The sequence below is a fragment of the Mangifera indica genome, chromosome 7, assembly GCF_011075055.1.
Source record: "Mangifera indica cultivar Alphonso chromosome 7, CATAS_Mindica_2.1, whole genome shotgun sequence".
NCBI classification, from domain to species: Eukaryota; Viridiplantae; Streptophyta; class Magnoliopsida; order Sapindales; family Anacardiaceae; genus Mangifera; species Mangifera indica.
The window spans coordinates 20,527,945-20,541,229 of NC_058143.1; the positions used below are offsets into that span (position 1 = coordinate 20,527,945).

Consider the following 13,285-nt stretch of genomic DNA (forward strand, 5'->3'; position numbering starts at 1 on the left):
CTCCAACTTTATATATAATATTTATTAGAGCATTGATTAGATAGGTGGTGTGAAACCAAGTATATATATTTTGTCACAGATTTGGCCATAAGCGCATAATATAATTGACCTACCAACTCCCCAAAATTGTAGCAGGTATAAGGTATATATTTTCAACATACTTGAAAAGGAATAAAAGGTAGAACAAGATTAAAGAGGAATTGGAATACAATAAATAATTAATCCCACTACCATGAATATACAGCGGCTTTCCTACTTCTCAACTACTTAGTATTAATTATTTGGGAATTGAAAGTGAGTATATTTTACTCTTGTTTTGTTTCCATCATTAGTCACTGGGTGGTGTTGAAATCATTGTTCATAACCAGATTCTCATTGTTTACTGCTGGAAAAATTGACCCAAGTGTCTGATATGACACTGTGAAAATCAAAAACTTACTATCAAAATGGAAGCCATGAATACGATTAATTAATAAAAGCACGTGAATTGTAGAGGGGAAAGTGGAGTGTATTAGGAGAAAAGACAAGTCTGAAATCACAATCAACCCAACAAATGACACTTCATATGATGCGAAGTAGCAACTAACCAACAGAAACGCCGACTCCGACGCTGACCCTGACCCTGACCCTTGCTTGTAATTGTATATAATATTAAAGTCTGAAGCTGTAGCTAGCCAGCGTAGTAGTATTACTTCAAAGGAAATCCCCACCATCTTTATTTCCTTGCTCCTCTGCCTTCTTCTTCAAATCCTCAAACACCCAGTTTCCGAAGTCGAAGGTACGTACCTTTCTGTTTCTCTGGTATATTGATATTAATTGCTAGCTTTTCCTGTTTTAATCTTTCTTGTTCCATGGATACATACCAGAATGATGAAATAAAGGCATGCAGTTTGCAGATACCATGCATAAAGCTTAATATATAGTTGACCAATGTTACGAAAATTTTAGCTTGCTCTCTATCTTTTGTTTATTAATGATCAACTAATAAAGGAGCATGTGCAGTATAAATAATGCAGGCAAACACTTGTTCATATTAAGAAAACTGACAAAAGAAACTACTCTTCGGTTGTCGGCCTTCCTTCTCTTTCTCCTCAAGTAAAAATCTTTTAGGAGTAAGACTTTCTAATGAAAGCATGCACTTGAATAAATTCGAAGCTGCCACATCGGCGTTTGTTTATCGTCAGATGTACAGTGCATATATATCCATCTTTTGCTGAGAAAGCACTTCATATCTAGGCAAATTAATGAAGTTGAGGAAAAGGAACAGTACAAGCAAGATTCATCATGGACCATTGGGGCCATAAATTAAGTGGTTCTTAATTAAGCTTTCTGTGGTTGCTGTCTTGGTGAAATTCATTGATGTACAACCTCATGCATATAACACTCTCTCTCCTGTTTGCTTTTACCGCATGAACAACTCTTAACTCACCGATGGCCACTTTCATCTTGTGACTTGTAGTGTAAACCATAAATAATTAATATTCGGCTGCCTGAGATGAGCTTTATGCAACCTTAAAGATTAGTTAACTTTATTATGAAAAAGAAGCCTTGTAAATTGAATACCAGGTAGCATGCATCTGCATTTTTGTCCACCTTTACTACACAATCAAGCATCAGATTTATCTTTAAAGTTGAAAGTGTCACATTTGGTTGAAACCCACAAAGAGAATTTGCATTTTTATAGATGTATAACAAATTACAAACATGATAATGACTAAATTTTTGTGTCTTTTTATGCATATATAATATAAATAAAGTAAAATTATCAACACATTACTTTCTGGGTAGCAATCTTATCCATCCATGCCTTGTTCTTTTATGGGTTTGTAGCATTTAATTTATATTATTATGCGCCATAACAGAAATTAGAATGGAATCTTGCATGGTGGAACCACCATTACAACCATTAACTAATAATTACTACCCAACCTTGATATTGTCAGTACACTAGAATAGTAAAACACACTAAACATAAACTTAATGATACATTCCAGATTAATAGTAACAGGATTAGCCCACTAACTTAAATGGGATGATTAGATGCACCAACTATCCTGTTTTGGCTTTGTAACCAACATTTGGGTAGACAACTTAAATTGGAATCTACATTAACTTCTTCATCAGCATCATGACTAGGGTTTATAGTTTAAGATAAGATATCAGCACTGATGGCAAAGAGTAGATGTATGCATAAATAGTTGGGGGTCGTTTTCCAATGATTTCTTGTCTTTATTTTTATTTTGTCATGGTCGTGACCCATCTCATTATATATTCACAGAAAGAAGCACTAGGTGTTCACGGAATTAACTTTAATAAATGCCCCACATGGAAAACAGGACAGGAGAAGGAGATGGAGCAGAGATCTTAATATTGCAGTGATAACATGTACCATCCCTACCCCTGTATTGGTTATACAGGGATACTAGATATAGTTTGAATAAGTATAATAAAACATGGGAGAGATATTAAATATGTATAACTATAGTTAGTTTTGATTTATAAACCTAAAAGTAAATCCTATGTCGTTAAAATTATGCTTTATTAAGCTGTTAACATGCAAATCTTTGCCAAATCTAAGAACAAAGAGTGTCATGTCATGTCAGAATTGTGTATGTAATGTATTCATCTGGCTGAAGAGTTTTGGTCATTGTTTCAAGGCAGAACACATGCTAAAGGAAGTATTTGAGGTAAATGAATAACACTATTTAAATGGTTAAGCTTTTTCTGTTGCAGAGAATCCAAGACTATCTCACTCCCAGTAATATTATCAGTAGCTTCTGTAATGTTTGTTACTGTGGTTAATATTTGGTTTTGTTTAATTTCAGCATCAGAGACGGACAGAGACAGTGACTTGTCTCCCCTAGCCCACGGGTTCCCAGGCCTCACTTTTTAACTTACCTAAAACAGTTGGCAGTTGTCATTTGTTTCATAACTTCCAGTTTCTGAAGAACCCCATGAACATGAAGCATCATCCATCAGAAGCAGAAAGGCTAACAAAGCTCAACACCATGTCACATTCTACAACCGCAACAAAAACCCCACCTCGTTTCAGACCAAACGCTAAGACCAAGCCCTCTCCTTCGCCAAAACAAGAATCTGTATTCCCCGATTTAAAGACCAATGCTACTGCTGCAAATACAAGGAGGTCTCTTGTGCTGAACAGGCCCAAATCTTCTGATGATGCACTGCGATCTCAAAAACTTGATGAAGCCAAAGTCTTGGGTCGTTCTGTGAACCGCCCTGTTGTTGAGCAGTTCGCCAGGCCGAGAAGGCCGCGAATTACAGACTCTTGTTCTGCGAAAAATAGTGAAGATGGTGTAGTGAATAAAGTGAAGAAGGAATTGGAGGAGAAGCTAAGTTTGAGTGAGAATTTGGTTAAAGATTTGCAGGCTGAGGTTTTAGCTTTGAAAACAGAATTGGACAAAGCACAGAGCTTGAATGCGGAGTTGGAGAAGCAGAAAAACAAGATAACTGGTGATCTTGTTGCTGCTCAAGCTAAGATTGCTGCACTTAGCAGCCCTGAGCAGGTGAGTGTATGATTATTGTTCTGGTTTCTTAGTCTTGTGTTAAATCGGTATGGCAATTGGAGTTCTGATATCAAATTCTATGTTTGAATGAAGAGGGAGTCTACTGGGGAGTCTCAAAGTCGTAAATTCAAGGACATTCAGAAACTCATTGCCAACAAATTGGAACACTCGATAGTAAGAAAGGATGTAATCAAAGAAACAAGTAGTATTAAGCCACCATCAGGACCAAAATGTTCTGTTCCGAAAGCCGTGGATGCAGAAACCAAAGTTTCGGCCCACCACTTACTGCTAGCACCTCCGCCACCACCACCGCCACCTAGGCCTCCAGTCAGAGCAGCTGCCCCTAGAAAGGCTCTTCATTTGTACAGCTTTATCACTCATTAACAAAACAAGAGGGAAAGAAGGAACTTATGAGACCACAGAATTATAATAAACCAGCAGTTTGTAGTGCACACAGTAGCATAGTTGGTGAAATCCAAAATCGTTCAGCTCATCTGTTGGCGGTAAGGATTTGAGTTTTTCTGTTGGATGATATGGTTCTGTTGATCTGCTTTTTTTGAAGTTTCAAGTTTTGATATTTTAGATAAAAGCGGACATTGAAACCAAAGGTGATTTCATCAATGGTCTTATCCAGAAAGTTCTCGCTGCTGCTTATACAGATATAGAAGACGTTCTAAAATTTGTGGATTGGCTTGATGCTGAACTTTCATCACTGGTAATTTTTAAACCCCTTTCCAAAATTTGATGAAACAGTTTCCTTTAAGTTGCTGGGTCACTTGGTGTAATGGTTTTAAGATTATTTTTAATTATTGGAACTTCAACACTCCTGTTTAACAGGATCTTATTTTATGCCAAAATTACTTTACTAAATTTATTTATTGTTATTGGATGAAGAAACATCATGGCTGTTGTATAGGCACTAGATTTTATCAGAATTTCATTTCTTAGGTAGAGCCTTACTAGTTTATAGCTTTTAAGAGTCATAAATACTAGGCACTTTGTGCATAATTTATCCAATAACCGCATAGGTTTTTTTTTTTTTTGGTCTTTATGGATATATCACATGTAATATAGCCTTTCTGTAGTGATTTTCAAATTTCCAGAATCAAAATCTGGATGCTATTAATTGTAGTAGAAATGCTAAATCCAACAAGATTATTGCATATATACAATGGTGGATTACTATTCAGTTTCGTTAGGAAAAAGGTGCTTGATATTCCAGTAGTTAGATTGCTTATGTTAATAAATGTTATTGGCCAAAGAGATTATGATGTAGGTGATTTAATGTTTCTTTGAAGTTGCTATTGTAAGCAAAACTTGCTTCTAGAGGGAGGATATTTATTTTGTATCCCACCTTCCGCAGGCAGATGAGCAGGCTGTGTTAAAGCATTTCAAGTGGCCTGAGAGGAAAGCTGATGCTATGCGAGAAGCTGCTATTGAATATCGAGAACTTAAGCTGCTGGAGAGTGAGATTTTATCCTATAAGGACGACCTAAATATTCCATGTGGTGCTGCCTTGAAGAAGATGGCTAGCTTACTTGACAAGTAATGATAAACTATGCTATGAATTCTATTTCTCTTTTGATATGGAAGTATGTAATGTCAGTCTGACATTATTGACTTGTCTGCCTGTCTTCCATCTCTTCTGCAAGGTCTGAACGGAGCATACAAAGGCTAATTAAATTGCGAAATTCTGTTATGCATTCTTACCAGGACTGCAAAATTCCAGTTGACTGGATGCTTGATTCAGGAATTGTGAGCAAGGTTTGTTATTTTCTTGAATGAAGTGTCATTTGTTGCCTTGATTGTGATCTCTTACTTTTTTGAAAGTCTGCTGAGTAGTATTAGTAGTAGTATGTATGCCTTTAGAACATCATCTAAGTATTGAGTGATCTTATATTAGAACGTCTTTAGCATTTTTTATGTTGATTCATACTGTAAATAGTTTTGCAAGTTGTATCTCATATTTAAAAAAAAAATGTATGGTCTTATTGTTGAATTCCCATGCTGCAATATAATTGGTGTGAAGTGAAGAGTTGCTGCAATTAATGCAGATAAAGCGAGCTTCTATGAAGCTGGCCCAGGTATACATGAAGAGAGTAACAATGGAGTTTGAATCGGTTCGAAATTCAGATAGAGAATCAAGTCAAGAAGCTCTTCTGCTTCAGGGTGTGCATTTTGCATACAGGGCTCACCAGGTAATCATCCTCCAGCTTCTTGCTGGGCATGTGATTGGGAGTTGGATATTATAATCATATTGTGATGTGTTATTGGTATGTATGCAGTTGGCAGGGGGCCTTGATTCAGAAACATTGTGTGCTTTTGAAGAGATTAGGCAGCGTGTTCCAAGACACCTTGGTGGATGTCAACAATTGTTAGCCGGCATACCAAGCTGATGAGAATAATGAAATTCAGATACTTGTATAATAGTTTGTCAATGGAGAAAGTTGTTAATGCATATAATATGTAGAGGATGGTTGAGAATATATATTTAAAAGCTTAGCAGTGGTGAGTGAAATTTTCGGAGTTGGTAAGCATGCAATCATGTTTCAGTAGGCTTACATAAATCTGCTTACAGGTTTGGAATGGCTGAAAATTGTAGAAATGATACTGACCATGTGGAAGAAGATGAGCTAGTTTTAAGTAAATCTTGTTGATTAGCATGTTTGCATTGAATGATGCTCATGTTATTGCCCATGTATAAGTATTTAAGTGATTAACATTCTTCCACACCCAAGGTTTAGCTTTTAAAGACTTTTCCACTTTTTAAAATTCAAAATCTAACTTTGTTAAAAAAAAAAAAAAAACCAGCATTACAAAGATAAAACAATGATTTTATTAGATACAAAAAGAAAAGAAAATTTTATCATACAAATTTAAAAAAAAAAATTGAGAAAACAAACTCTTTGCATATTTCACTTTAATATTTTAACTATAATGATTTAACTCTTTTTATAAGTTGAAAATCTACATTTCAGCCCATATAAGTTTGAAAACCTTAACCACCAAAGTTCTTGGGGTGATTGTTGTGCTTCTTTTTGATGTTTCGTGAGAATGGTAGTGTGTTGAAACAAAAAGGCCACCTAAAAAAGCGGTAAGGCAAGGTCATCTTCTGCACAGCGGGATATGATTTGTTTTCTTAGGGTAAGTCATTATAAGAAAGATGGTTGGCCTTTATGTCAGTGTATCTTAATCTGGTTGCCACAAAAGTTCAGGGAAGTCTTTCCTCTTCAAAGATTGGTGAGAAACTCATCTACCAAACGACTTTGGGAGGAACATCTTCTTGTTTCATATTAATTCTTGTATTTATGAACAAATTAGTTTGTGAGGTGTTAATCAGACAGAACACTTAATAGTCTTTCATGAAATATGATAGTAAAAAATTGACATAGATAAAATAAAGACATAAATATATGTTTAGAACGGAACTTCCTTGGTGAATTCTTCGTACCACCTTCATTTTACAAAATAAAGTCATATACATAGGTTGTTTGTATAAAAGATAACTTTAACAAATCCTACCAAACATGAGACAAAAAATTCCTTAATCTCAGGACAACCACAACATATAATTTCTAAAGACTTTCAACCCAATTAATCTTTAATTTTATATTATGAAAAGTTAACATACATCAGTTAAAAGTATTTAGAAAAATCTTAAAGAACTTAACACTCCTCCTTAAGATTTTTCTTGAATACTCCAAGCATTTGCCTTTGTTATTCATATTTCCCTTTTTGCAATCTGTTCAATTGAGTTGCAATGCAGCAGCTTGATCTCATGACTCGACTCAACTTCCTTTAAAGCATGAAACTTCACTTTTATGTGTTTTGATCTTCCATGAAACACTGGATTCTTAGTCATTGAAATTGTAGATTTGTCGTCAACCCATATAACTATTGCATCAGTTTGTTTCATGCTGAGATCCTCTATCAGTTTTCTTAACCAAATGGCTTGATTTAGGCACTTGCAACTACAATGTACTCTGCTTCAGTAGACTCCTGTTTCTTAAAGCTCCATGAGAAAACACCAGAACCTAAATTAAATGCATATCTTGAGGTACTCTTTGAATCCTCCAAGCTTCCAGCCTAATCACTATCAGAGAACCCTTACAACAATCTTTTTTCAACTGATTTATACTCAATACCATAATCCAAAGTCCTTTTAACATATATGAAAACTCTTTTAGCAGCCATTATGTGTTTCTCCCTTGGCTTTTGCATGAATCTTGATAAGAGACCAACTGAATACATCAAATCAAGAGTGGTGACGGTCAAATACAAAAGACTTCCCACCAACCTTCTATAGCATGTAGGATCAACCAATTCACCATCATCTTCTTTGGTTAATTTCTCATTTGCAACTAAAAGAGTAGATACCACCCTATAATTCTCCATCTTGAACTTCTTTAACAACTCTGTAGCATACTTTTATTGAAAATGAAAATTCCACTTGACTTTTGTAGAATTTCCAATCCAAGAAAGTAGTGCATTTCCCTCAAATCTGACATTTCAAAATTGATTTCCATTTCAGCCTTGAACTTGTTCGTTTGCACTTCACTACTTCCAATTACTAATAGATCATCAATATATAAAGACACAATTAGCATATTTCCATATTTATCTTCTCTAATATAAAGAGTGGCCTCAAAGTTACTCCTCATAAATCCTGAACTTCTCAAATACTTGTCCACCTTGTTATACCAGGCTTTTGGAGCCTACTTCAGGCCATAGAGAGTTTTGTTAAGCTTATAAACATATTCTTCTTTCCTTTTAACTTCAAACCCCTACGTCTGATCAACATAAATTTCTTCTTCAAGCTCTCCATTAAGGAAAGCAAATTTGACATCAAGGTGAAACAATTTTCACTTGTTTTGAGTAGTAAGAGCAATTAATAATCTTATAGTGTCATGTCTCGCAACTAGTGCAAATGTGTCACCAAACTCCACACCATATTGTTGTGCATAACCCTTGACAAAAAGCCTAGCTTTCAAATTGTTCAAGGACCCATCAGGATTAACTTTTGCCCTATACACCCATTTTACTCCTAAAACATTGTTTCTATAAGGTCTTTTTACTAATTCCCAAGTTTTATTTTTTTGAATCATATGCATTTCCTCTTTCATCGCTTGAACCCACCCTTTATACCTTGTTGTTTCCTTATAGCTTAAAGGTTCAATCAATGCCACATTACATTTTTCATAAATTTCTGCAAGTGACTTTGTTTTACCCTTTATAGATTTATCTAGATCATCAAGTTCAACTTGTGAACTTGCTTCAACCATTTCTTTTTGATTTGCTATAAGAATATCACTTTGATTTTCTTTTTTACCCTGTTGGACTTCATTTTCTTCCCAATTCCAAAATGAATCCTCATCCACAAGTACATCCTTGTTGATTACTATCTTCTTGTCCATTACATTATAGACTTATACCCCTTAGATTTTGTTGCATAACCCACGAAAATAGCAACTTATGACTTGACATCTAGCTTGATCCTCTTTTCAGTTGGAATATGCATATAACAACAAGCTCCAAATACCTTCATATGCTTTACAAATGGCCTTACCCCACTTTATGCTTCAATTGGGGTTACATTCTTCACTGCAACAGTTGGCAATCTATTTTGCAAATAAATTGTAGTATAGGCAGCCTCAGCCCAAAATTCATTCGACAACTTCTTTTCAGCCAATAAACACCTCACCATCTTCATTATACTTCTATTTTTTCTTTCAGCAACCCTATTTTGCTCAGGGTATAAGTTATAGTCAGTTGGTGTTTTATTCCTTCAGCTTCACAAAAATCATTGAACTCCTTTGAATTAAACTTCATTCCATTATCATATTGTACAACCTTGAGCTTGCATCCAAATTTAACTTCCACTATCTTCTTGAATTTTTTAAAAACTTTTAGAAGTTGAGACTTGAATCTTATGAAATAGATCCAAGTCATCCTAGTTAAGTCATCAATAAAAAGGACAAAGTATTTGTTTTTGTTCAAGGACTTTGTCTTTATAGGACCACACAAATTTGTATGTATCAATTCAAGTTTCTCTTTTGCTCTCCAAGTTGGAAATGTGGAAACAACAACCTATGTTGTTTTCCCATTTGACATAAGGCCCACACACTATCAGGTTTCACTATTTTAGGTAAACCATACACCATATTGTTTTTTTGCAGTAAATTTAATGAATCATAACTACCATGACCAAACCTTTTATGCCACAGTTTTGAATCAATCACTCTAGCAAGATTTGCAGTTTCTTTAACACAACTCCAATTTAATAGAAAACTTTTATCCACCATAGGCAACTCAACAACAAGATTATTTTTAATATCATAAACAAAACAACAGTTTTCTTTAAAAAGCAAGGAATATACATTTTGTAGCATTTGAGCTACACTGAGCAAATTTTGAGCTAAACAAGGTATATAAAGCACATTGTGAATGTATTTGATACCTTGATTAGTTTGGACAACATGAAACCCTTCCCTTGAGCTTGAACTACCGCACCATTACCAAGCTTCACTTTGGTGTTAACAAATATGTCCAATTTATAGAAAATGGTTTCATCCTTTGTCATGTGGCTTCTACAACCACTATCAACATACCATGTGTGCTTCCCTGTTGCTTTAAAGTTTTGAGTGGCCATGAACAAGCTTCCTTTGGTCTCCTAATCTTCTTCTTCTGCATAATTTGCTTGTTGAGCTTTCTTTTCTTGATCTTGTTTTGGCTTCAACCTATAGCTTTTTTCAACATGACCAAGTTTCTTGCAATATTTGCATTGAATTGGAGGCTTTCCCTTAAACCAACAATCTCTTTCTAGATGATTGGTTTTGTGACAAGAATTGCAAGGAGGGAATTTGCCTTTATTTTCTGAATTCTTTAAAGCTGCCACTATTTTTCCTTTGTCTGATTTGACTCCACCAACCTTCTTGCCATCCTTTTTAGCTTGATTTCCCTTATGCATTGCTTGCAAAGCACCTTCAGTGACTTTATCTTCCCTCATAAGTGATCTTTGTTCATGTACTTGCAATTTACTTATTAGTTCAACCACAGTCAGAGTTTTATGATCACAAGACTCTTTGCTTCAAATTTTGCCGGAAGATTCATCATTATCTTCTCTACAATCCTTTTATCTATTATTTCTTCTCCAAGTAGCCTAATCTTATTGACTAGATCAAGTAACTTAGAAGAGTAGTCTTCTACATTTTCCCTATCCTTCATTCTTAGCAATTCGAACTCCCTCTTTAAAGTTAGGAGCTTGATTGATTTAACTTTTTCACTGCCTTCAAATTCATCTTTTAACTTTTCCCATACTTCCTTTGGAGATTCACAAGTCATAATTCTTATGAATATAGCTTATGATAGAGACGAATGAAAACAGGTCAAAGCTCTTGGCTTTCTAGCTTTTTGGTCTTCATGAACCTTGATCTGTGATAGAGTTGGATCAGGTCCTAAGGGTGTTGGATTTGGTCCATCCTCTATTGCCTCCCATAGATTCAAAGCTTTAAGATAAGACTTCATCTTTTTAGCCCATATATGGTAGTTCTCCTCTGCAAACTGAGGAGGTCCAGTTCCAAGAAAGTTGTTGCAGCTTGACATCTTTCTTCTTCCATAGATCCCTCAAGAATTCCGCTTTGATACTATTTGATAGTAAAAAATTGACATAAATAAAATAAAAACAAAAATATAAGTTTAGAGTAGAACTTATTTGGTAAATTTTTCATACCACCTTTATTTTACAAAATAAAGTCATATATATAGACTGTTTGTACAAAAGATAACTTTAACAAATCATACAAAACATAAGACAAAAAATTCTTTAATCTCAGGACAACCACAACATATAATTTATAGAGACTTTCAACCCAAATAATCTTTAATTTTATATCATAAAAAAATAACATTCATCAGCTAAAAGTATTTAAAAAAATGTTAAAGAACTTAACAAAATATCTTTGTTTTAGTGGCCTTGAGAGTTGTTGACAATTAGATGATTTATGTTCCAGAGGTCTGCTAAGGTGGTTAATGAGGATAAAAATGTGGGGTGACTTACCGGAATAAAGAGGAAGAGAAGAGTGTGGGCTGACTTTCAGAAGAAACAGATGACAACTTGATCGTGATAACAACGGCGGTGGGGCCGTGTAAAAATGAAAAAGGAAAGGGAAAAATTGGGTGCGGATGAGAATTTGATATTTAAAGGGTATTTAAAAAAATTGTTCTTAGTTTGCAAATGTTAAGGACGGAGAAGAAATTGGACTGTTAGTTGGTCAAAGTTGGATGGTAAAATATGCATATCTAGAGAGAGAGAGGACTGGCCAGGTTAAGAATATCCGGATTCCCTGATGCTGCTGATGCGATATGATGCTTTTATTCCTGTCCTTTAATATCCATCTGTCATTCCGACACATACTATCTTGCCACATAGATACCACTGTTGCTTACATAGAATCCCACGTGTCATCACTTGGCTCATCCAACGTCTCAGATTAACCTCAAACGCATGTCTGAAAGGCGAGAAAGTGTGGCAAGCTGGAACCTATCACGAGGCACCATGCGCTCCAATTATTGTAAGAGTAATATTATGTGTACCCATTTTGGATACATAAATATATACACACTCATATGTATCATCATATGATTGATTATTGTTTTATTTTTAATTCAAAATCATTCAATCAAATGATGATACATATAAATGTGTATATATTTGTATACCCAAAATAGGTACACATAGTTTTATTGTATTGTTAAACATGCCACCGTCTCTTGCATTCTATAAGAAGCAAACTCTCTTTTCTTGACCGTGGAAGGAATTCTCAATCCACAAGTAGAAGTTTTTAGCCATGGAAGCATTGACACAAATTGCATGTGTATCCGGCGCTGGAATGGATACCCGTTTGAACGAAAATAGAGTTAGTTTGAAGGAAAAAAAAGTGGGATTAAAGAAGAAGCTGAAATTGTTAAAGGGATTGTCCAAGGATCTCTCTACTTTCTCTCATATGGGTTTTGCTTCTACTGATCAAAACAATGATTTGATCCTTCAGGTTCGGGGCAAAATGATCACGGTATGTCTATTACAAAACGTCTACCTTCTTGTAAATTTGGTTGATTCATAATAATAATGATAAAATTCCGCGTGCAGGAAGCTGCAGAGATGTTATTGAAACAACTGGAGCAATTAAAAGCAGAGAAGAAAGAATTGAAGAGAAAAAGAAAACAAGAGAAGGCCAAACTTAAAGCTCAAATATCATGTGAAGAGAAGGCGATGATGATTGTGAGTCAGAGTGGAGTATGTGAAGAAAACAAATTGAATAGTTTTGTAGAGCGGAAGTTGGTAGATGATGAGACTAGTAGGTGCAGTGATGCGGTAACAAAGATGATTGAGGTTTGCATGGGCAACAAATGCAAGAAATTAGGAAGTGGAGCATTATTAGATGAATTTCAGAGAGTAATGGGAATTGAGGAGGTAGTTGTTGTTGGGTGCAAGTGTATGGGTAAATGCAGAGATGGACCTAATGTTAGGCTGTACAATTCTGATCACCACCATACTCAAACTCCAATTAATCCACTTTGTATCGGGGTTGGATTGGAGGATGCCAGTGGTATTGTCACTAATTTCTTAGCTCAGGATGCCCAAGACTTGGGTTTGAATCCTACATGTTAGCCTTCTGCACCTTGAACGTGTATGGTTAGGGAGATTTACTTGTAATATTACAATCTACTTGAAATTGGAAGTTCTATTTTATTTAAAGGGC

The 13,285-nt window shown here is 35.1% G+C and overlaps 3 protein-coding genes across 3 annotated transcripts; 2 read left to right on the top strand and 1 right to left on the bottom strand.

Moving 5' to 3' along the window:
• Positions 1-668: 668 nt before the first annotated feature.
• On the top strand, positions 669-6,203 carry LOC123220223 (protein CHUP1, chloroplastic). Its single transcript, XM_044642300.1, is given in 9 exon segments — positions 669-778; positions 2,826-3,527; positions 3,621-3,879; positions 3,882-4,030; positions 4,111-4,242; positions 4,891-5,072; positions 5,180-5,291; positions 5,582-5,725; positions 5,813-6,203. Coding segments are annotated over 8 exon segments (1,662 nt in total). The 5' UTR covers positions 669-778; positions 2,826-2,954; the 3' UTR covers positions 5,924-6,203.
• A 4,380-nt stretch (positions 6,204-10,583) lies between these two features.
• On the bottom strand, positions 10,584-11,129 carry LOC123221580. Its single transcript, XM_044644403.1, has 2 exons — positions 10,953-11,129; positions 10,584-10,847 (listed from the first exon to the last, which is right to left on the bottom strand). Exons 1-2 carry the CDS (start codon positions 11,127-11,129, stop codon positions 10,584-10,586), a joined length of 441 nt encoding a protein of 146 aa, XP_044500338.1.
• A 1,181-nt stretch (positions 11,130-12,310) lies between these two features.
• On the top strand, positions 12,311-13,281 carry LOC123220948 (diacylglycerol O-acyltransferase 3). The gene is made up of 2 exons (XM_044643576.1): positions 12,311-12,595; positions 12,673-13,281. Exons 1-2 carry the CDS (start codon positions 12,374-12,376, stop codon positions 13,192-13,194), a joined length of 744 nt encoding a protein of 247 aa, XP_044499511.1. The 5' UTR covers positions 12,311-12,373; the 3' UTR covers positions 13,195-13,281.
• Positions 13,282-13,285: the final 4 nt, after the last annotated feature.